This window comes from Entelurus aequoreus, linkage group LG15 (assembly GCF_033978785.1).
Source record: "Entelurus aequoreus isolate RoL-2023_Sb linkage group LG15, RoL_Eaeq_v1.1, whole genome shotgun sequence".
Classification (NCBI taxonomy): Eukaryota; Metazoa; Chordata; class Actinopteri; order Syngnathiformes; family Syngnathidae; genus Entelurus; species Entelurus aequoreus.
In genome coordinates, this window is record NC_084745.1 from 24632045 (window position 1) to 24657049 (window position 25005).

A 25005-nucleotide genomic window follows, 5' to 3' on the forward strand; every position below is an offset into this window, starting at 1 on the left:
CGGGCTGTATATATATATATATATATATATATATATATATATATATATATATATATATATATATATATATATATATATAATTCCAAGCGCGATGATGTCACGTTATCAATAGGAAAATGCATTTTTGACAATACGATTTGCCTGAGCGGCTAGGAGACACCGAGAGTAACAAGCGGTTGAAAATGGATTAGAAAGGACAGATTTGAAAAAATAATAATACAAAAATAAAAAATACTTATTTTTTTTACTTTGGACTTCCCGGAGGCCGGATTTTGGACACTGGCGGGCCGGATTCGGACCGCGGTCCATAGTTTGGGGACCCCTGATTTAAACTGTTTTCCTAAAATACATAATGTGTTTTATCCGATTACTCGATTCATTTTACAAAACAATTGATCGATTCCTAAAATAGTAAATAGCTCACGCCACTGTAATATTGTGTGGAAAGTTTGACTTTTATGCTCGTCAAAATAATGTGCCTTTTTCCTTCGAAAAATGTGGACTTGTTTTAAATAACACACTGACTTTATGTACATAACTATGCAACTTTTTCTCATTTTTTCCCCACATATTCGTCTTGAAAAAGCACATCTTTATTCTCCCATTAGTGCCACGGTAATCTCAAGATACAACTACAGTAATGTTTTTTCTCATAATATTACAATATTTGTAATGTGTTACCAGGATTACGACTTAATGTTGTCCCTTTGCAACGTTATATGCCTGGGTATTCACACCAATAGTATCTATACCAAAAAATCATCCATTTATTATTGTTCCGCAGGAAATGTTTGGCGGATGCCACAGCCCACAGTTTTCATCCGATCGGAACCGTTCGAGTATCAAAACGTTCAGCTGGACCGGGAATCAAGAGCTCCCCAAAACAATTTCAAAATAATATCTCAGGCTACCCAGAATTCCCGGTTTTCCGGGACATTTTTCCCATTGAAAATGAAATGCCCATTATTCCAACAGGCACAATTCTCACATTTCTCAACCGATTCGAAACCCCTCCTCCATCCACAAATTCCAAGAATTCTCAGAATTCCCGGATCGCAGACTCTTCCTGGAAAGTTTTTACATTTCACGTTTTTCAACCATTTTTGACCATTCCACCTTCAAAACATTCCTCTTAGTTTGGACAACAAATGTTAAATTTTTTTGTACAAATTCCCCGGTTTTTCCGAAATTCCAAGAATTCCAAAATACCCATTGTCAATTCAAACTGCTACTACGTCAACATTTTTCAACCGATTCCAAAACCTCCAACACCAACTTGTTCAAATCATTTAGGACAATTGTATAATTGTACAATATTTTCAAAATTGTACAGTTTTACAGAAATTCCCAAATTTCCAGGAAATTCCCATTCAAATTAATGGACATATTCATAGTTCTACAATGGTCTAAATTCTCAAAATGTTGCACCATTTTTATAACCCCAATCTGATTTTTCAACCATCCTCCCACACTACCCTTCTGATATAAATGCAAAACATGTTTTCCGTTTCCCAAAATGTGCAGTTTTCCTGGAATTTCTCTGAATGTTCTCCCCATTGACAATGAATAGGCATTATACCATCTTACTGCACATCCCACATTTCTCATCCGATTTGAACTGTTCCACCATCCACAAACTCCGCTCGCCCTGGACATTCAAGCTAGCATGTTTTCTGGTTCTGAAAATGTGCTGATTAATCTGAATTACCAGGAATTTCCCCTCAATGAAAATAAATGGGCAGTTTACTAATCTCCCCAAAACTCCACATTTCGCAAACAATTAAAACTGTTCCAACATCCACCCACTTTGCAATTCCTCCAGGAATTGCAAATTCTAGTTGTGGAATATGATGTATTTTTCTCCTGAGGATTGAGGAAAACCCCTCATGAAACAGGCCTGTAGAGATGAAATAGTCTTGTGATTTTTTCCCACACATACATATTACGCTCTACCACGGTATCGAGCACTATTTTTTGGATAATCTAATTAAGACATATATATATATATATATATATATATATATATATATATATATATATATATATATATATATATATATATATATATATATATATATATATATATATATATATATATATACACACAAAAAAAATAAAATATATATATATATAAAATTATTATTTTCTTAATTGTTGAAGAATATTCAAGTTTAAAAGATATGCAATTGCAAATATTTAAAATAGAATGAAAAGCAATAATTTAATGGTCATTGTGCATTGCAGCAACACAAATGCTGTATTCACATAATCGTACAAAATAATGTTGTTTTTTTTGTTGTTATTTTTTTTTTTTAAATGTTTTAATTGCAAATTTATTATTGTAATATAAACATTTGTTTTTATAGTATTCTGACTTTTTCTCTTAGCCTGTTCCTCAAAAAAGAGGTGCGAGACAAGAGCATTTCTTTACAAATAAGTAATTTTTTAAAAATGTTTTACAACACCTTAAATACAACATTGGTATTTAAGAGGCCAGACGCATACCGTTATACTAATAAAAAGGGTACAAGGTGATATAAAGTACAATATTTATTTATTATTTAAATGTGTACCATTTCAACCCATTATTGTGTTTAGCTCATAGACAATACCTATTATTAGTAGCATTTTAAATTGGACATACTAATAGCAGTATAATTATAGGTTGAGGCCATTTCAAATGGGACTATTGATAATAATGTTAATATATTATTTCATTAGCCCATTTGATTATTGCCATCTCTATTCTTATTAAAAAAAATTTAACATCATCTTATTTTATTGTTAATGTTATCCTTTATTTTACGTGTTGTTCAGCTTTTATTCTTTAACCATGGCTTCAAGCACATCTTTACATCATCCTGGCACTATTAGCTATTTAAAAGTACATCATAATTTTCAGTATGACCCCAGGATGCAGAGACAGGATATGGGCTGCAGGTAAAATGATACTTTATTAAATAAAACAAAAAATAGTGCAGCGCGGGAGTGCACAGAAAACAAAAACTAATACAGCTAGGGAGTGCACAGAAAGCTAACACAGCTGAGCAGCGTCGCCACAAAACAAAGAAACAAAGCAGATTTGGAAGCAAAACACAAACATTGATTATATCACATAAAGCAGAGGTGTCAAACTCATTTTAGCTCAGGGGCCACATTAAGGAAAAGTCATTCCCAATTGGGCCGGACTGGTAAAATCATGACATGATCACTCAAAAAAAGACAACTTCAAATTGTTGTATTTGTTTTACTTAGGCCAAAAATAGAACAAACACTTTCTGAAAATGTGCATATCACAAAAACACTTCAAGTTAGTTGAAAATTCTACAAAAAAGTTGATGCAGTTTCAAACACTCTGTCATGATCTGTGGCCCGGTTCATGTTTTGTTTAGTTTTGATCAGTTTGACTACCTCAGTTCTGTTTTCAGCACCCCTGGGTTTGTGTTTTGGTTTCCATGGGTGCTGATTAGTCTCACCTGCCTCTGATTAGTGTTCGGCACGCTCACCTGCTGCTGGGCACTAATCAGAGAGCTACTTATTCATGTTGTGCGCCACACTCGATGTGGCTTCCTTATTTGCAGTATGCAACAGCCACGTTGGATGTTTACCTTGCTTCTTGTTTCTATGCTTGTTTATTCTTTTGATTCCTGTGTTAAGTTTTACCGTAGCTCCCCGTACAATCGGCACGCGTCCCTTTTGTTTGTTTCCTGTACTTTGTATGTGCTAGGATTTATGATAAATAAATCATATCCTACCTGCACGCTTCGTCCGGAGTTGTCCGTCTGCATCCTGGGAGAACGACCCCCGCAGTAAGATGCGACCCAACTGTGACACACTCAACAAAAGACACAATGAACTGAGACTTGGTCTCAGTGTATCTACAGAGCCATTAAACTTTTAAGTCAGAGCCTATCTGGGTACTGAACAAAATACAAAATAAATAATAAAAACTTTTTTAGGTGTCAAATACCTCATTTGTTATTTACACATATTAATCCTGTGCTAACTCAACAAACCATACAAACGGAGGTAGAAACTATTCAAGAGGATTGAGTTACACTCTGCGTCCACTAGTGATGGGTTGATGAGGCGTCATGAAGCGTTTCGACACGTTGCAAAACTGTATTGATACTGTGTCGATACTGTGTCACTAAATACTGACATCTGCTGGACATTAAAAATCCCTACAGGCAACCTATGGACCGACTCAACTGACACTGATTTTATGACCCAGTATATACAATAATATAAACCAAGTCATTGTATTTCATTTAGGATTATTTCATATCTTCATTTAAATAAAAATATATTTTTATCTTTTTTAGATACAGTCAATAAATAATGTGAACATGTATCATAACATGGAAAACTAAGAAAACGTGTTGTGAATGAGGATGCTTGTGGACTGGGATTTTATTTTTATTTTTTTTACACATTTTTATTAAAAAAAACAGTTTTTCCAACTTATTAAATTTTAGATGATTTCTCTTAGTTATTATTTCTGCGGCTGTAGAAAAGACCCGCTCACAGGCAATGTTCCCTCTAATTGTTCATGTGTCTGAGCAAACACAAAAACTCCCTGAGCATTCAGTGGAGCACATGTGAGCAACATCACACGTGGCAATACCAGCAGCACACCTGTCTCAAACCAATCTTTTATAATAACACTGAAATGAGAGGAGTCATTTTCATGAGATTATTTTGGAATATTAGTGATTTGGCCCACTTGTAATGAAAATAAAATAAATCTTGTTTTTCATAAGCTATGGATTAGTATTGTACAATATGTCTGGGTGGTGGTCCTGCTTTGGAAATCATTTGTACCCCTTTTAGAGATCACATTTAGTTCCCCTTAAACATCCTCATGTTGCACAATGAAATGTAAGCATATGATGAAGTGTGCATTCCTGTAACTTTCTCTACTAACAGCATTCCATGATTAATATAAATAAATTAACATTAATAATAAATGACAGTAGAATAAGCACACGTATGACTGAGGAGTCATAGTGTAACTTTGTGTGGTGTTTGAGTTGTCCGACTTTTTGTGTGGCCATAAACGCACCAGTGGTTTAGTGGTATGCATGTTGACAGATGACAAGTTGGTTTTGGCCTGGTTTGTACGGCAGAAAATTACTAGTTTTTCGAGGTATAAGTTTTTTACTCATGTTTTTGGTGTGGTTATGGCCGAATATAAACAGTTTTGCTCAATAAAGTGATCGATATAATTCCTGTCCTCGAAGCATCTCGATAGACGTTACAATAATTGAACGGTGTTGACGAACACCGTTAGGGCCGCTTGTTGTCACTGCCACTCTGAGTTGCATTGCAAAATTACACAGAATAAATGTGTCTATTTTGTTTAGAATTCAGATGGGTTTGATTTGGTGCGCGGCATATATTTGCTGTGCGCAGAGGACGCTTGAGCAGTGCGCAATTGCGCAGGCGCGCACCTTAGAGGGAATGTTGCTCACAGGGCACAGAGGAGGCGGGAGTGCGACACAGTTCGCGTATCGGTCACGTGACCAAAACAGCTTATGATCGGTCACGTAACTTTCTAAAAGCGGTACGCGCACCGACACAGGGTTTCGCTCTATGAGCTCGACGCATGCGCCGATGCATCGGTGTTGTCGGACCCATCACCAGGTTTCACTATGTAAAGCGCTTACAGTCTCCAGAAAAAAGTGCTACATAAATATTCACTTCACTAACAGAATTGCTATTGCGACATTCCAGTGAACACATTTAGAACAACAGTTTATTTCATGAAAAATTGCAGCTCTTTTTTTTTTACAAACCGCGGGCCAATTTAATCTTGTTCAAGGACCTGATCCGACCCGCATCCTGGTTGGCAGTTGGCAACAGGTGTGTCCTGACTGCTAATTAAGGACGGGTGAGGAAGCCAGTGCCAAAACTGGAGAAAAGTAAAAAATAAAAAAAGGCAAACAAGAAATGTAAACCAAAATAGGAGCGCTTGATAGGAAATAAAACATGAGAACACAAAGTCCAAACCTGTCAGGACAATTGGCAAGTTGCAGATTAAAATTGTAAAAAAACAAGGTATTACTTAATATTATGGATATTAGGGTGGTTTGATGTGAAATAAGTCTGATGAAGTAAAAAAAATAGTGTTTTACAGGATGTATAGGTTGAATTTGAGCAAGTATCCCTTATGAAGTGGCTGCTGACTTTACCAAAATGTCAAAGATTGACAAAAAGATGTAAGTTCTTCAAAGTGGCTCAATTGTACTATCTACTATCTGCTACTACTGTCTGGTCTAAGACAAACTGTAGTTTCAATGTTAACATCAGACCAGTGAGTGTTTCATACACCCTGAGTGCATGAGGGGGTTCTGGCACCCCGTGATGAAATCAGGCTGAGAATATCAAATCTCTGATTACAGGTTCTAGTAGAAAGTCTCATCATTTTGACTTGAAATTTGACTTCCTCATCATGCAGAAGACATTGTGACTTGCGTGTAGACAGAGAAAAAGCAGGGCATCCACAGACAAAGCTCATTTGGCCAAGCTACTCCTGCTGTGCAATCAGTGGGCCCAGCTGATGGTTACACGGGGAAGAAACAGAACCATTTAAATGTAACTCTGAGCTCACAGCTGAGTTAATGGACATGAATACATTAGAATTAGTGTTGTGGGGTTGTTCATTTACAATGTGATAAAGCGCCGTAATACTTTTCACTTTTATGTGATCATATTAAAAACTGCAATTACATAAAGCACCATCCCCAGATACCATGCTCAGTCGGTATGATCATGACCACACTAAGGCATTGTTGCCTTACCATTACAGTACTTTTTTCATATTATTTCAGAACTCATAAGTTTGAGTTCCTGATAGCTTAATATCTCTGTCCAATGTAAAGCATTGATCTCTACATTTTTGTTCTTTTCATCCAAAATATTACGGAATATCATACTTAATAGATATTTTTAAAATTGGATGGCAGTAACATGTTTTGGTCTCTGCTTAATATATGACATATTATTACAAGGTTTTCCTTTTTATGCAAAAAAAAAACAACAAACGTTGGCCTACTGGTTCGTATGTCGGCCTCACAGTCAGGAGATTGAGTGGTATCCAATATTTGTAAGTCGGTGGCATCTGAGCCGAGGATGTCGTTGTAGCTTGTCCAGCCCTTTGAGACACTTGTGATTAAGGGCTATATAAATAAACATTGATTGAATGATTGATTGACTGATTGATTGATTGATTGACTGATTTATTGATTGATTGATTGATTGATAAAACTGGAAAATCATCATAGGTTTCATGATCTTTTGTCCAGGTCTTTACTTGTATTACTTTTACTATAGGTTTTCTGTATCTCGTGTGTATTTGTGTTGTCCCGTAGTACCTCTTGTTGCTGGGAGCGTTTATTTTACACACTTGCCTCTGTTTAATGATTAGGACACGCACCTGCTGCCAATTCCACTCAAGCTCCCTTGTATGCCAGTCTCGCCGTCCAATCTGGCGCTGGAACATTTTTAACTTTACGCTACTGTTCATGGTTTTTGCTGATGCTCTGTTAAGTGATTAACGTTTTTGCATTAGACTTCATGTGTGCTTCCTAGCAGCATGACTCCTTGTCTTTTTCATGTTCAAACGATTAAATACTTGTCTTACCTGCATGCTGTCTCCTGCCTCTGTATTTTTTATTTTCATAACCAAAATATAAAAAAAATAAAAAATAAGGGTTGTTTTTTGGATGAAAAAAAATGGAGACACGTGATGAGGTGGCGACTTGTCCATGTTGTGCCCCGCCTTCCGCCCGTGTGCAGCTGAGATAGGCTCCAGCACCCCCCGCGACCCTGTAAGGGACAAGTGGTAGGACATGGATGGATGGATGTTTAAATTGGACAGTAAAGTCTTACTTCATCCACCCTATGATCTTTTAGAAAATGTAGTTGCTGCCCTAATGTAAAGCATGTACTGCATCACCACTAAATAAAACTAAAACTTATATTTTTAGTTTTATTTTACTTATAGATGCTTATAGCATGGCCTGAGTATGTGTTTCTGCATCCAATCAATGAAAATATAATATGTTCAGGCACTAAGGCAGACCTTATATACAGTATATATATATATATATATATATATATATATATATATATATATATATATATATATATATATATATATATATATACATATATATATATATATATATATATATATATATATATATACAAATCTGCTGCACACTATGTGTGCTTGGGTGCCTTTTTTCAGGAACTCACAATAATGTCTGATAGAAAGCTAAAAAATGTATGACAGACCACCTCATAAAACAAAATTAAATAAGAAATATTTTTACACAATAAGACACCCATAATGTACATGAAAATAAAGAAAGTGGCTTTTACAATATTAACTACGAACAATAAAACTGTATCCCTGCAGACTGTATTGATCTATAGTGATATATAATCTATATATTGTGTTTTTTATGTTGATTTAATAAAAAAAAATTTAAAAAAATTAAAACATTTTTTTATTTTTTTATTTTTTTTTATTTCTTGTTGTTGGGGCCACTGATGTAGATTACTGTATTAACCTGTATATCCTCAAAAGATTCCAAACATTGAAATACTTTAAATTGCATAAGACTTGCTGTAATTTGAAAACAGCACTGAATATTATAATGGTAGCTACAGTTTCCATGTTAGATCTCTGAAAAGATGATTTAGAAACTCCGGGCAGGCCAGATTAAAAATGTAAGCACTTATGCCCAGTCTAATTATGGAAATATACTGATATGTTTTTCAGTAGACATAGTGAATGCTCGTTTCTCCGCATTCACGATGTGTTTTTTTGCTGTGGGGTGAAAAACAATTATGTTTTTTTCTCAGATGTCATTTTAAATAAAATACAGATCATTATTAGAAAGTGACATACAGAATAGTGCACATCTCTGTTGATGTACTGTACGTACAGAAGTGATGGAGTCAGAGTTTGTCAGCAAGGTGAAGACATCTATTGACTTGTTGTGGAAGTAGATTATAGGCGGTGAAGCTGCAGGTACTCACATTGGCCAAGTTTCTTGATTTAATTTATGGCAACACTGTTCAAAAAGTTGCTTCTGCGTCAAGGTGACTTTCAAAACTATACCTTTTAGACTTCTCTTATCTTGCTCCTGATAAAATGTATTTGGCTCGGATCTGCCCCCCCACCCCCCTTCTTTTCAGTATGAGAATCTTGATCATGGATTAAATGTATCCTCTTCAAATGCCCTCTACATTTTATTCTATAATGTGTCTATGCTTGCTCTTGTTCTATTCATGTGGTCTGGCTCTGTAATGAGGAGTAATTTGCCATTCTGCAGTAGAACAGAGCTTGCCTTCAGTGACCTTTGACTTCACAAATGGACAAAAAACGTCAACATCTGGGGGAACATCTCACTAAGAAGATTTTTGCTATCCTTTTTTGTGATCGGACATCCCAAATGAATCCCTTCTCTGCTCTCTTCTCAGATCCGGACTTTTCCGATTTAGGAGTACCACAGCCTCTTCCCTGTAGGTACACTCACTCTCTCCTCGCGCTCACTTTCTCCTTGTCTCATTGCCTCTTTACCAATTTCTATGGGTTTTTTTCAGCGTGTCAGTACGACATGGTCGGTCCTGAAGGTATCATCGAGTCTCATCAAATCATCAGAGACGGGAAGGCAGGTGCCAATGAGGCCGTCGACTGCAAGTGGTACATCCAGGCACCGCCGCGCTCCAAGGTGAGTCAGCAGCTGCCTTCCTTACTTTGCATTTCCTCCGCTCGAGGCTTAATCTACCTCGTAATAATACCGCTATGATGTAGTCTTCATACAAACCATCAAAAATATACAAAATCGCAATATAACAAGTTTATATTGGGAATTAATTATATTACAATCTGAAATCTGGTTGGTTAGAGAATTCATAGTGTCCAGATTACCGAAATTGTTTTCCCTAAAAAAAACTATAGCTATTTGCCGTTTTTTCCATTTTTGTGTAAACTGTACTTTCCCCCTTTCCATTTGCCAGACTCAAATTGACGCCCTTTCTTAGGCCATGTCTACACTAAGTCGTCAACCCCTTAAACGAATAATTATTTAGCTTAAGCCACGTTTCAGCCACACTAAACCAGCGTTTAAGGTCCCCCTCCTCGGACAAATTTTTACACGGGTAAGTCAGCCGTGTAATTCATGAATCTCCGGCACATAGCTTTGTATGGACTTATTGACCGTTTACAAAGTGAGTTCGGAGAGGAAGTGACTGCAGAAAGACCTCACCCACACAGGAAGTGACGTCAGAAAGAACACGCCACAGCCAGCTTCATAATAAAGCTCGGAGCTAACCACTGGAAATATGAAGGCGAGTCATCCAGACATGCCCGTGTTTCTCCTTCTTCTACATGTACAGACGCTTGTGGAAATCACACATGAATACCTTAAGAGAAAGCGATTGCAGCTATTTGGGATACAACAAGAGAACTTTCCAATGTCCGGGTCAGCTGTGATGCGACTTACGGAAAAACTTTGTCTATTTGTCGAAGGAGGGTCAGTGAGAATGCGAGCTCCCGTGGATGTGATAAAAAAGGTAGCGTGTGTTTTGTATTATCTGGTTGTCGAGGAAAACGGCGAATGCATTTGGACTGGCAAAGCAGACTGTATCAGTTATTGTCCGCCATGTAAGTCGCAGACTCAACGGCTCGGTCCACAGTATATAAAGTCACCAAAAAAGGAATGGACAATGAAGGTGAAGGCAAAAGAGTGAGGAGTGTCCTGACCAGATATCTAGATCCCTAGTTTGATTGATGTAAAATGTTCTTTATCACATGTTTTACGTGTCTAATAAAGATTTGATTAATTTATGATGTCTCAGGTGTGATTCACTACAATAGGGCCTGACAGCACACTGGATTCCAGGTAATTGAAATACCACAACACTGGATATTGTTCAGATAAGTTACATTTAAGAACTTGCTCACAAAGCAACACTGGAGATGACTATGACGTGCACATTTACCACGCATGCATACTAGGTCGTGTTGCGCCGGCGGACGGAGGGGCCCGGGGGTCTTAAACGGTGGCATTGTTGTGTGTGGACACGGATAAGGTTAGGTGTGATTTACCCTGGATAACCTTTGTGTACACGGGGCTTTAGAGTGACGTCACCTACAGAACTGGAGCCCATTTTCCCGCATAGACAGTGTGGATAAAGAAATGTAAAACTATCATTTTCATAACTTAATTGCATGTTTTTCTTGCCCTGGTCAATAATCAATGATTACTTCAAAACTGATATGGTTAACATTATGAGCAAAAAAGAAAATGTAAAACAATCGCCATTTCCGGACTTCCTTGCTTCCATCTCCTCTTCTATAAACACCACAGCCTGTTTCTCCTCATGCTCTTTCAGCATTTCCTCAAGCATGTTGATATTTAACCTTTATTTAACCAGGAAAAAATCCCATTCAGATTAAAAACCTTTTTTTCAAAGGAGTCCTGGTCAAGAGGCAGCAACGTTAAACATCAAATTACATTCACATTACACTAAAATGACAGGATGGACATCAAGTAAAACAGTTGCAAATAACTGAGGCTCCTTCAAATGCTCTGAGTTTAGATTTTAAATTAAGGATGAAAAAATTCAGTCAGCATCCAGTCTCTTTGTAACATGTTCCAAGCACAAGGAGCTGCATAGACAAAAGCTTTTTTTCCCCAGCTCAGTGCAACAGCTGATCTCAGTGAATAAGAGTTTGTACTTCTCTGTGAAATCAATGCACAAATGTAATCGGGCAATAGTCCCAGAAGAGCTTTGTAAATAAAAGTGTACCAATGACACTGTCTCCTAGTGGACAGAGAAGGCCATCCCACCCGAGAGTACAAGTCACAGTGGTGTGTCGTGGCTCTACAGTTTGTGATGAACCTCAAAGAAGCATGATAAACCCAGTCCACCATCTGAAGTCAGGAATGAGTAGCATTCATATAAAAAAGATCACCATAATCTAGCACAGATAAAAATGTGGCAGAGACTAGGCGCTTTTTTTACACCAATTTCATGAAACAAATACTATACTTTAAGTTGGAAATGTAGATCAGTGCTTTTTAAAGTGTTGGTGGCCAAAAGCTTCACCTAAACCAATGGTGTCAAACTCATTTTAGATCGGGGGCCACATAGAGAAAAATCTACTCCCGAGTTGGCCGGACTGGTAAAACCATGGCACGATAACTTAAAAATAAAGACAATTTCAGATTGTTTTCTTTGTTTAAAAATAGAACAAGGACATTCTGAAATTGTACAAATCATAATGTTGTTGTTATTTTTTACACTTACATGTTTTGGTTTATAGTATTCTATCCTTATTTGTCGTTATTTATATTTTCTGAATAAATTATGTGATAATGTTCATAAGTCAACTCATTGGTGTTAATTTTCAATCTATCAAGATAAAAAAATTCTATAAAAATCAAATTACAGGATGTTATTTATGTAGTTTGATCATTTTCCTAGACTGGTGCACTAACATCATGTGGTTTATTTTTTACATTTGTAGCATAATCTACAAAGATACAAAGAATTGCTATTGCGACATCTAGTGGACACATTTAGAACAGCAGTATCTTTTATTCAAAAATTTTGGCTAATTTTTATACTTACCAAACTCATCCCACGGGCCGAATAAAACCTGTTTGCGGGCCTGATCTGGCTCTCGGGGCTTACGTTTGACACCCCTGACTTAAACTAATGTACAAATTAATTCTGGTTGTGCTTACCGACCTGGAAGCAATTTTATTTGGTACATTGTGTGTACATCAGTGTGACCAGTAGATGGCAGTCACACATAAGAGATACTTGTGAACTGCAAGTTGACGCCTGTTAAATAAATTACGCTAGCAAATACCGTGAGCAACTCCAAAACGTTGATGTTTCTTCCGTTTTTTTGAGAATATAGACCATTAAACACGGCGCTCAAAAATCTGTCAGAATGTTTTAGTACGACTTTGGTAAAATACGGCTATCGTAGTCAGACGTGATGTGCTTCAACATACGGGTATTATTATGGTGTGTGTATACGGACCCCAAAATGGCACCTATCAGGAGACATTATGTATTATCTGGCATTTTCCATCCATCCATTTTCTACCGCTTGTCCCTCTCAGGGTCGCGGAGGGTGCTGGAGCCTATCCCAGCTGCACTCGGGAGGAAGGCAGGGTACACCCTGGACAAGTCGCTACCTCATGCCAAGGCCAACACAGATAGACAGACAACTTTCACACTCACATTCACACACGAGGGCCAATTTAGTGTTGCCAATCAACCTATTATCTGGTGTTATGTTTCGCCAAATTATGCAGAAGCAATTGTTCTTACCTATTGGTACCTAGGGATGATACTCGAAACCGGTTTTCCCGGTTGTTCGATAAGAAAAGAACCGAGTCCTCGGACCCAAATCCCTTTTTGAGAACCGGTACCCGTTATCAAGACCACTATAGTGAAGAAAAAGAGTTGGTTCTTTATTCGAATCCCGTCCCGACCAGAAATGCCCCGTGAGACATCACAAGAAATTACGTCACGTAGCTCAGTCATTAGGCGCAGATAGGGAAAGCAGGAAAAAAATGGACCGGGAAAAGCGCTACAGGGTGTAATAAAGTTCAAAACAAAAGGTATAATCCAATGAATAACTTTACTGAGAGATTTGAGCAGGGTACAAATACATGATGAACACTTTTACGACCAACCGGAAACATAGCAACCAGGCTAGCAACGCACCTCCTTTACGGCAGCTGTCGCAACGTTCTTAAAGCAACCGCAGCACATATATATACAGTATATATACAACACATCTCCCTTTTTTAACTTTTGTTTTCCTTTCCTTGTAAACAAAACAAAATCACACTGTATATGTGTTGTCTGTCTAATTATAAATAATGCAGACGAGGCGTGTTGGCTGAGTTCTTGACGTTTACTTTCACAGCGTGCTCATAACCTCATTCTTAGCTGCCGGTGGCGACATGCAACAACACTTCGGGGCTACCGTGCATGCTCGTCACTCCCTTAGCATGCTGGGTAGTGTAGTTGTTATATTCCTAGCTCATGACATCACATCGTTCCCCCTATAAAGAAATAATGTTAACTCAATAAAGTGTATTTATTTTTTTAGCTTTAACTTTTCATTTGTTAGCATTGTAACCACATTTGCAAACAACTTTGCTCTTCATAGAATTTTCTTTCAATAAAGAAATAAAGTGCAAAAATGTCAAAGCATCATAACAAACAGTTATGTCAAATAGCAGCAGAAGTGCACTTTTTGGAGAGCTGTATTATTTTCAGTTTTGTGCCCAAGGGACTGATTTTATTTAACACTATAGTATTATTTATACACCTATAGTGATCACAGAGACAGGTTGTTTTTGTGTTACTGTATATATTTGTTTTTCTTAAAAATCCCACTTAATATACTTTGGGTAACAACAGTCAATATGTATTTATTTTATTTTATTTTTTTAGGGGGGTAACAGTCAATATTTATTTATTTATTAGATTTTTTTTTTTCTTATATAATAAAAGTGAGATTTTGTTAAACCAAATAGTGTGTGTTTTTTTCCATATACAACAACCTATCTGGACTCGATAAGAGAATCGATAAGAGAATCGATAAGGAATCGGTTCGATAAGAGGATTCGATAATAGGCTCAAACTCGATAATTTCTTATCAAACATCATCCCTATTGGTACCTGCTGATTTGTATTTGGGATCTGCAAAACTCCAGGAAATCTGTGAGTCTACGCCACAGTAGACCACGCCATAATCAATAAGATCTTTCTTTTTCTCTCACCTCTTGTTGTGGTGCATTCCTCCTTTACTTTTGCCATTTCTGATATAAAGTAGCCTGCAGTTCTAATTTATAATCCGTCAGTAGACTCGCTATGGAAGCGCTAAAGAATACCGGTACAACAAAGATGACGTATGCTGAAGAAACGGTCAGAAATGGTCTGTAAAACATAATCTATGCAACATTTTGATTTAAAAAAAATACCATTGCAAGTTATGTAGACCAGTGTTTTTCAACCACTGTGCTGCGGCACACTAGTGTGCTGTGAGATACAGTCTGGTGTGCCGTGGGAGATTATCTTATTTCACCTATTTGTGTTAAAAATATTTTTTGCAAACCAGTAATTATAGTCTGCAAATGATGTGTTGTTGTTGAGTGTCGGTGCTGTATAGAGCTCGGCAGAGTAACCGTGTAATACTCTTCCATATCAGTAGGTGGCAGCCGGTAGCTAATTGCATTGTAGATGTCGGAAACAGCGGGAGGCAGTGTGCAGGTAAAGGTGTCTAATGCTTAAACCAAAAATAAACAAAAAGTGAGTGCCCCTAAATAAAGGCATTGAAGCTTAGGGAAGGCTATGCAGAACCAAACTAAAACTGAACTGGCTACAAAGTAAACAAAAACAGAATGCTGGATGACAGCAAAGACTTACTGTGGAGCAAAGACGGCGTCCACAGCGTACATCCGAACATGACATGACAATCAACAATGTCCCCACAAAGAAGGATAAAAAAAACTGAAATATTATTGATTGCTAAAACAAAGTACAAGCCCCGTTTACATATGAGTTGGGAAATTGTGTTAGATGTAAATATAAACGGAATACAATGATTTGCAAATCATTTTCAACCCATATTCAGTTGAATATGCTACAAAGACAACATATCTGATGCTCAAACTGATAAACATTTTTTTTTTTTGCAAATAATCATTAACTTTAGAATTTGATGCCAGCAACACGTGACATAGAAGTTAGGAAAGGTGGCAATAAATACTGATAAAGTTGAGGAATGCTCATCAAACACTTATTTGGAACATCCCACGGGTGAACAGGCAAATTTGGAACAGGTGGGTGCCATGATTGGGTATAAAAGTAGATTCCATGAAATGCTCAGTCATTCACAAACAAGGATGGGGCGAGGGTCACCACTTTGTCAACAAATGCGTGAGCAAATTGTTGAACAGTTTAAGAAAAACCTTTCTCAACCAGCTATTGCAAGGAATTTAGGGATTTCACCATCTACGGTCCGTAATATCATCAAAAGGGTTCAGAGCATCTGGAGAAATCACTGCACGTAAGCAGCTAAGCCTGTGACCTTCGATCCCTCAGTCTGTACTGCATCAACAAGCGACATCAGTGTGTAAAGGATATCACCGCATGGCTCAGGAACACTTCAGAAACCCACTGTCAGTAACTACAGTTGGTCGCTACATCTGTAAGTGCAGGTTAAAACTATACTATACAAGGCGAAAACCGTTTATCAACAACACCCAGAAACTCCATCGACTTCACTGGGCCTGAGCTCATCTAAGATGGACTGATACAAAGTGGAAAAGTGTTCTGTGGTCTGACAAGTCCACATTTCAAATTGTTTTTGGAAACTGTGGACGTCGTGTCCTCCGGACCATAGAGGAAAAGAAGCATACGGATTGTTATAGGCGCAAAGTTGAAAAGCCAGCATCTGTGATGGTATGGGGGTGTATTAGTGCCCAAGACATGGGTAACTTACACATCTGTGAAGGCGCCATTAATGCTGAAAGGTACATACAGGTTCCGGAGCAACATATGTTGCCATCCAAGCAACGTTACCATGGACGCCCCTGCTTATTTCAGCAAGACAATGCCAAGCCACGTGTTACATCAACGTGGCTCCATAGTAAAAGAGTTCGGGTACTAGACTTGCCTGCCCGTAGTCCAGACCTGTCTCCCATTGAAAATGTGTGGTGCATTATGAAGCCTAAAATACCACAACGGAGACCAGAAAAACAGCAAAAAACAGCAAAAAAAACTCAAAATAAGTCACAGCGTGATGTGACAGGTCGTGACAGTACACCTACTTTGATACAAGAGCTATAGTGATGCATGGTTGGTTATGGTTTAAAGCAGGGGTAGGGAAACACGATAAGTAATGAATAATTCCGCTGGTAATCACAATGTGAAAAATAACGTTCAAAATATAAAACATTCTCATGCATTTTAATCCATCCATCCATTTTCTACCACACCTATTTAAGAAGTCGCAAAAATGGTGAGAAGTATTTTATTTATTATTGGTTAGCTTCAGAATAACAATGTTATTAAAAAGAATAAGAGACTTATTATACTCTAAAAATGTTGGTCTTACTTAAAAATGCACGCGATTAGTTGTATTCAGTGTTAAAAAATATGATATGGCTCTCACGGAAATACATTTTAAAATATTTGGCTTTTATGGCTCTCTCAGCCAAAAAGGTTCCCGACCCCTGGTTTAAAGTCATACCCAACAATTGCAACAACAACTTTTTACTGTCAACTGTGTTTCGTTTGTTTTTTTTTTATATCTGCTGGATGTGTGCCTCTGGATTTTTTCAATGCCAAAAATTGTCCTTTGGCTCAAAAAAGGTTGAAAAACACTGTAGACCACAAAGAACTGTTTTTAAAAAAGGTAGAAAATAAATCCCAAAATGACCCCTTTAATGCACCTTAGAATCTAATGCGCCTTTAGTCTGAAATAGACATAAAAAAACGATAGTTTTAACAGCCCGTCTTCCACTGCTACAATTAAGAATCGGTACCCTGAAATACTAGTACTCGGCATACATAATCACGTGGCTCCCTTTTGTCGTGGTCTTAATAACCTCACAGTGTTCATCTGGAAAAAATTTTTGTCAAGATCCCGACAAGATATTCCCAAATCCCCATTTTCATTCATCTTCCCTTGACACGCAGTAAGATGAGGGTCAGAGGGTTGCGTCAGGAAACCTTGATATTACATGAGGGCCATCTGTAGCTCTCAGCAGTATCCTGAAGTGGCTGCTCATAGCTGCAGGGGGGCCTTGCCTCCTTCCTCCTTGAGGGTCAGATACTTTGCTTGAAGGGGTTCATGTAGGGTCACATGCTTTTATTTCAGTTGGGTGGAGAGAGGAAACAGTTTTGTCTACTCTCTCCCTTCCATGCTTCACAAGCATTGCATACACACACACTTATACATCTCCTAACACACACTCCATGCCGTACTTGAGTTATCAGTGCTGCATCAGGGTTAAAAGTTTCTCAATGTTAAAGCAGCAACAAAAGGGAAAGGCCATATTTTAAAGTGAAATACTACCCTATACTGCATAAAACCATGCTGATATATTCACACGCACAGCACTAAATCTCTTGATTTTAAAAAAAAGGGGAGGTTGGCTATACCTTCCGGTGTAACTGCCAGTTTTGATTTAAAGAAATACACTTTTTGTTTTACTTTTATTTGTTTATAAACAGAAAAGTTACCCAAGGTCATAGTAAGTACCGTATTTTTCGGACCATAGGGCGCACTGCCACTGAATGGGTCTATTCAGGTTTTTTTTCATACAAAAGACGCATTAAAGGGGTCATATTATGATTTTTTTCTAAATTTAAAACACTATCTTGTGGTCTACATAACATGTAATGGTGGTTCTTTGGTGAAAGTGTTGCATGGATTATGTTTGACAGATCATTTTCAAGCAGCTTTCTGAGCGTCTTTTCAGGATGTGCCGTGTTGTGGGCGGTCTTACCTACATGGCTCACCTTCCACAGCGTCTTCTCCCCGTCATCTTTGTTGTAGCGGTGTAGCATGCAAGGACGGGGGTGGAAGAAGTGTCAAAAGATGGAGCTAACTGCTTAAATGACAATCAGACTTTACTTAAATCAGTAACGGAGCAGCATCTTCTCATCCGTGATTCAATAATGCATACTTGCCAACCCTCCCGTTTTCAGCGCCTCTCCCGACAACCTCGGCAGAGATTTTCTCCCGACAAACTCCCGGTATTCAGCCGGAGCTGGAGGCCACGCCCCCTCCAGCTCAATGCGGACCTGAGACTGAGTGGGGACAGCCTGTTCTCACGTCCGCTTTCCCACAATATAAACAGCTTGCCTGCCCAATGACGTCATAACATCCAGGGCTTTTAGAGAGTAGAGTGCACAACTGCGCACACAACAAGGAGACGAAGCAGAAGAACGAGGAAATTACAGACATGGCGACGCCGTCGACGAGCAAGATGAAGAAATACGCTTGCAAGTTCCAAAACGAATGGAAACAAGAATTTCAGTTCATCCAGGACAGCTCGAAGGGGAAGGTGTATGTTGCCTGTACATTTTGTAGAACAGACTTCTCCAATGAACACGGTGGCCGAAATGATATACTCATCATGAACGGAGAAGTTAAACAGGACAATACTGCCATCTAATGGATAGCCACCGGAACACTGAAATTCAAGTATTTTTTTTTTTTCTATGTAAATAAAATATATATATATATATATATATATATATATATATATATATATATATATATATATATATATATATATAGCTAGAATTCACTGAAAGTCAAGTATTTCATACATATATATATATATATATATATATATATATATATTTGAAATATATATGAAATACTCGAGTTGGTGAATTCTAGCTGTAAATAACCACGCCCTCAACCATGCCCCCCTCCCCCAAACCCCACCCCCCCCCCCCCCCTACCCCGTACCCCCCACCTCCAGATATTGGAGGTCTCAAGGTTGGCAAGTATGCAATAATGCAACATCAACGCTGGAAATGTGTCCCTTGAAAAACAGTCCGATAATAACTAAAGTTCCGTTGGTGAATAACTACAATTTTAAGCGCTTTGATAGCTAGTCTACTGACAGATATAAGTAAGAACTTTACACTACTTTTATTAGAAATGGCAACAGCGAAAGATGAATGCCATTTTTGAAGGTAGAGAAAAAGAAGACGCCCATGACTACAATGTCGGCACGTACTACAATTACAGGCGTGCACGCATTCTCAAGACTTATGCAGATCCCAAATACACAATAGCAGGTACCAGAATTTAAGAAAAGTTGGTTTTGCATAATGTGGCGAAACAAAACGCCAGGTAATATGCCTACTAATAGGTGCCATTTTGCGCACTATAATAATACTTGTATGTTTAATGCGCCGACAATGTTATGTACGGCGGGAGAAGGAGACAACACCACGGCAGAATTGAGTTCAATAAGTTTATTAAACCTTATGATGAGTGTGTAGGGTGTGTATGCTACTTCAAGTGACTGGTGTAAGACAATGTGCAGAATTAACAATGTAAATGTTATCAGGCTTTGTTGTCTGTGTGTGTTGGATGCATCTTTCGCAGGAGAGAAGCAACGATGTCGTTAACAAGAGCCTGAAAGACAGCAGGAGTGTTAGTGAGTCCGAAGGGCATTACCCTGTATTCATAATGCCCCAGATGGGTGTTGAATGCAAGTCTTCCACTTGTCGCCCTCACCTGTACCAGGTGATAAGCGTTACGGAGATCCAGTTTGGTGAAGACGGTGGCAGGCGCCAAAGGCTCAAAAGAAGAATTAAGCAGCGAAAGGGGGTACTTGTTCTTGACTGTGATGTTGTTGAGGTGACGGTAGTCGATGCAGGGCCAAAGAGACCCGTCCCTCTTGGCTACAAAAAAGAATCCCGCCGCCAGCGGAGACTTGGATGGCGTGATGATGCCTGAGGCTAGGGCCTTCGTGATGTAGTCTGGGAGTGACAAGTTGTACGTTTGTATAAGCAACTGGAAGGCAGGGTAGCGCCGGGAAGTAGCTCAATAGCACAGTCATAGGGTCTATGACGAGGTAGTCCTTGCGCTCGTTCCTTGCTAAAGACCTCAGCAAGGTTGTAGTAGCATGCTGGTATCAGAGCCAGATCAGCCTGAGGAACAATTGTTCTGGGACGGTGGACCGGAGGAGATGCTGACTTGAGGCAGTTTGTGTAGCATGGTGTGCTCCACGCCATGATTTTGCTCGAGGTCCAAGAGATGTAGGGGTCATGATGTCGAAAGCAGGAACTCCCAAGGACAAGTGGGGCGACAAGTGCTTCCAGCACCCAGAGACTTATGGTCTCAATGTGGTTCCCAGAAATGGTCATGGAAATGGGCTCCGTGCGGTATTTGATGGGTCCCAAAGGGGGCCCATTCAGGCCTTGAGCAGGGAGAATCTTGTCCAGGGGCACAAGAGGAATGCTAATCTGCTGAGCGAACTCGTAGTCAATTAAACTTTTATCTGCTCCCGAGTCCAAATATGGCTCCACTTGTATGGTCCTTGTGTCCCACGCCAGAGTTGCGGGGAACAGAATACGGGTTTTCTTCATCTCGGGGAAGCGACGTGTGGCTCACCAAGATCCCCTCTGCTGGTGAGCCTGATCTTTTGGTCTCACCGGACAGTTGCAAAGGATATGCCCGGCTAGACCACAGTAGAGGCAGAGACGCTGCCTATACCTCCTCTCCTTTTCTTCCATGGACAACAGGGTTCTTCCCAACTGCATTGGCTCTGGGGTAGTCATCGTAGTGGGTGGAGACCGGTATACTTCGGCTGGGGTCTCATAGATGGGTTGGAGCTGGACCATAGGGGTGACGTTGGCTGCACCCTGCGCTCTCTCCACTGCTCGTTCAGAAAGTATCTGGTCGTATAGTAGCGCCAATTTGATGAGACTCCTGGAGGATGTGGGTCTGTCCCTCAGCAGTCCATCGTTGATCTCCTCAGAGAGGCCCCGACGGAACGCGCTCTGGAGCGCCCGGTTGTTCCATCCACTGTCAGCAGCCAAGGTCCGGAACTCCAGGGTGCAGGCCGCAACGGAGCGTGATCCCTGCTGAATGGGGTGCAGGCGCCCCGCCGCGTACCCCCCCATCCTTGGGGTGGTCGAAGACAGCCTCGTAACTCGGCACGGAAAGCAGTGTAGTTGGTGCTCAGGCCCACGGTTCTGTCCACGGCTGCAGTTGCCCACTTGAGTCTCGGTCCGGTGAGCTGAGCAAAAATTTAAGGCGATCTTGGCCCCATCGGTGGAATAGCACGAGGGTTGGTGTCGAAAGATGAGATCACACTGCACCAATAATTCCCTACAGAGTTCAAAATCACCCTCAAAGGGCCTCGGGCTTGCAATCTTGGGCTCCTGTTCTTGAGTGCAGCGATCTGGTCCCCGGGCTGGGGGAACAAGCTGGCGAGCCGCGGGCTCTGGAGTCATTCTCAGACTCAGGCTGTCCTGCCTAGAATACTGTCCGGTGAAAGCTCTCTCAAAGTTGTCCTCCAATGCCAAAAAACGAACCTGGTGTTCGCTAACGACGGAACTCAAGATTGCCAGGTCAGGTGTTCTGGGGGATCGGGACTGGGGCTTGCCGGTGTCGCCTAGTTCCAACATGGTTTGGCCGGAACGTACTGTTATGTACGGCGGAGGAAGGAGACGACACCACGGCAGAACTGAGTTCAACAGGTTTATTAAACCTTATTAGTGTGTAGAGTGTGTATGCTACTTCAAGTGACTGGTGTAAGACGATGTGCAGAATTAACAATGTAAATGTTACCCGGCTTTGTTGTCTGTGCGTGTTGGATGTATCTTTCGTCGAACCAAGGGGGCAAGGCAAAATGGCAGTCCGTGAAAAGGCAAGTGGTCGGGGGCAGGAAAGAAGCAACGTTGTTCGTGTCCAAGCAGGGGTCGAGGATCGGGGAAGGCAGTCAGGAATCCAGATGGAAGTCAAGATGCACAACTCGATCACGGAAGACGGGGAATAAACTGCGGAAGACATAAAGGACATCAACGAGGGAACAAGGAAGGGCACAGAGAAGGCGAGCAGGTACGAGGTAGGGAAGCCAGAGACGTGATGCTTACAGCGAGACTGAAACTATGTTCCGGCAAAGGTTCCTCGGGTCCGATGGTCTTTATGCCGTTCCCTCTCATTAATCCCAGGGGCCTGCAGTTTCGCCGCTGCTTGGGCATGATGCACCAAGCGCGAGCAGGGGTGTGTCTTGGCGTGCTGCCAACGGAGGTGCTGGCAGACCCAGCTGCCGGAGAAAAGCGAGTTCGAGCCCGCGCCGTGACAGACAATCCATCAAGCGGTGCAGCTTCATAGCTTACTGAAGTCATACTAAAACATTTTGACAAATTTTTGAGCGTTGTGTGCAATGTTCTATATTTTCAATGGAACATTTAAAGTTTTGGTGTTGTTTACTGTCTTTATATTGGAGTCTACACATATCTCTTATGTATGACTGCCATTTACTGGTCACACTTATCATTACATTATGTACCAAATAAAATTGCTTCAAGGTCAGTAATCAAAACCAGAATTATGCCGTACATTAGGCGCACCGGGTTATAAGGCGCACTGTCGATTTTTGAGCAAATTAAAGGATATTAAGTGCACCTTATAGTCGGAAAAATATGGTATACCAAACGTTGTCAATTACAAATGGCCTCGACGCATTGGTAATGTGACAGCAAAAAATAAGATAAAATGTACTAGTAATAGTGCCTGAACAAAGTCAGTATTACCACTCCACTATCTTTACAGTAAACATGAGTCACTCTGTTTTAGTAGTACCTCAACTCACAAGCTTAACTGGTTCTGTAACAGAGCTTCTAACTCAAAATATTGTACCTCAAATCAACATCTACCATCTTAATTGGTGCTTGGCCCCCCTAAAACAGCAAGATTGTAATGTTTTAAAAATTAAAACAAACTTTAGTATAAGAAATATTATATAAAAAATGATACAAAAGAATGTAATACAAACAACTGCAGTAGTTTTTATAGTAATCTAATAATAATGTACAGCATTACTTGGCATTATTTGGTGCTAGGACTTCTGCAGTATCCTCTTCTTGCTGTTTCTCTGTCAAACACAACATCTGCAGCTTTTCCATATTTCCGTGGATGAATAATCACCATTTTTATATTGTTTTGACATTATTGGCTGATATTAGATTCATTCAGCTTCAGCAAGGTGCAGACTAACAGACTGTGATACGCTCAAACTGCTCCGGCAAGTTGGCAACACACTAAGTCACGTTTTTGATTATTTATTTTATTTAATTCGATGAATATCAACTGCGTCTTCTTTTCAGCACTGTCCTTTAAACTCACTTTTTTCCTTCCCATTGTTGGAAAACAAAATTATGATGAACTCTAGCTATAAGTTAATGCTAACAAGTAAAACCAAATGTTTTGGTCGGATCTTACGGGGTTCTCTGTGGCATTTGCTACACCAACTAATGGTGGAGATGCTTTTAACAAAAACCTTTTTTTGCAACTTGAAGCAAAGCATTTAGCTGAGAGAAAACTCCTATTTAAAAACACTCTTAAGTTGAGGTACCATTGTATTTACATTGACATTTTTACATGTATTTTATAATACAAAAATAGCCATTACGCTATCTGTTTATATGGCCACCATAGGGGTATTATAAAGGATCCTATGTGATGGAAACTATGGTATGCTTTATTCTGTGCTGCAGCCTCTTGCGCACAATTTATTATCACAAGGGTGCCACTGTGATGTATAGCCACATCTGTTACTTAGCTCTTATCTGAAATATTCTCCGGGTCACATTTATCTGCCCTTGTTTCCCCGCACAAATGTCCTTTATCCTACAGTATATACAGTAATACTACAGAGACTATAGACTATGTTTCAGCTCACTTCAGTACACTGTATTAACATTGTGAAGGGTACCAAAAGGTGGCGCTAGACATACGTTAGGCACTAAGTGGGAGGTTGATAATGCATCTGAGGAGACAAATAAAACCTGTGTTAGTTTAGTCTCCCTAAAAATAAAAATACATACATGCCCCATTGATTGCTAGTACACTGTAAGAAATAATGTACCTCAAGCCGCAATAAAAACAAATGTACCTCATAGATATGCATACAGTGCATCCGGAAAGTATTTACAACACTTCACTTTTCCACATTTTGTTATGTTACAGCCTTATTCCAAAATGGAATAGATTAATTTTGGTTCTCAGAATTCTACAGACAATACCCCATGATGACAACAGGAAAAAGTTGTATTTTTTTTATTTTGCAAATGCATTAAAAATTAAATTAAAATTAAAATCACAAAAGTATTCACAGCATTGGCTCAATACTTTGTCGATGAACTTTTGGCAGCAATTACAGCCTCAATTATTTTTGAATACGATGC

At 39.4% G+C, this 25005-nt stretch overlaps 1 protein-coding gene across 2 annotated transcripts in view; it reads left to right on the forward strand.

The window, feature by feature from the left end:
* The window catches only part of neto1l (neuropilin (NRP) and tolloid (TLL)-like 1, like), a 241163-nt gene that overhangs the window by 166442 nt on the left and 49716 nt on the right, over positions 1–25005 (forward strand). For both annotated transcript variants that reach the window (XM_062021102.1, XM_062021101.1), the window contains exons 6-7: positions 9496–9537; positions 9619–9746. In XM_062021102.1, the coding sequence (XP_061877086.1) occupies positions 9496–9537; positions 9619–9746 (170 nt within the window). The remainder of the gene's footprint in view (positions 1–9495; positions 9538–9618; positions 9747–25005) is intronic.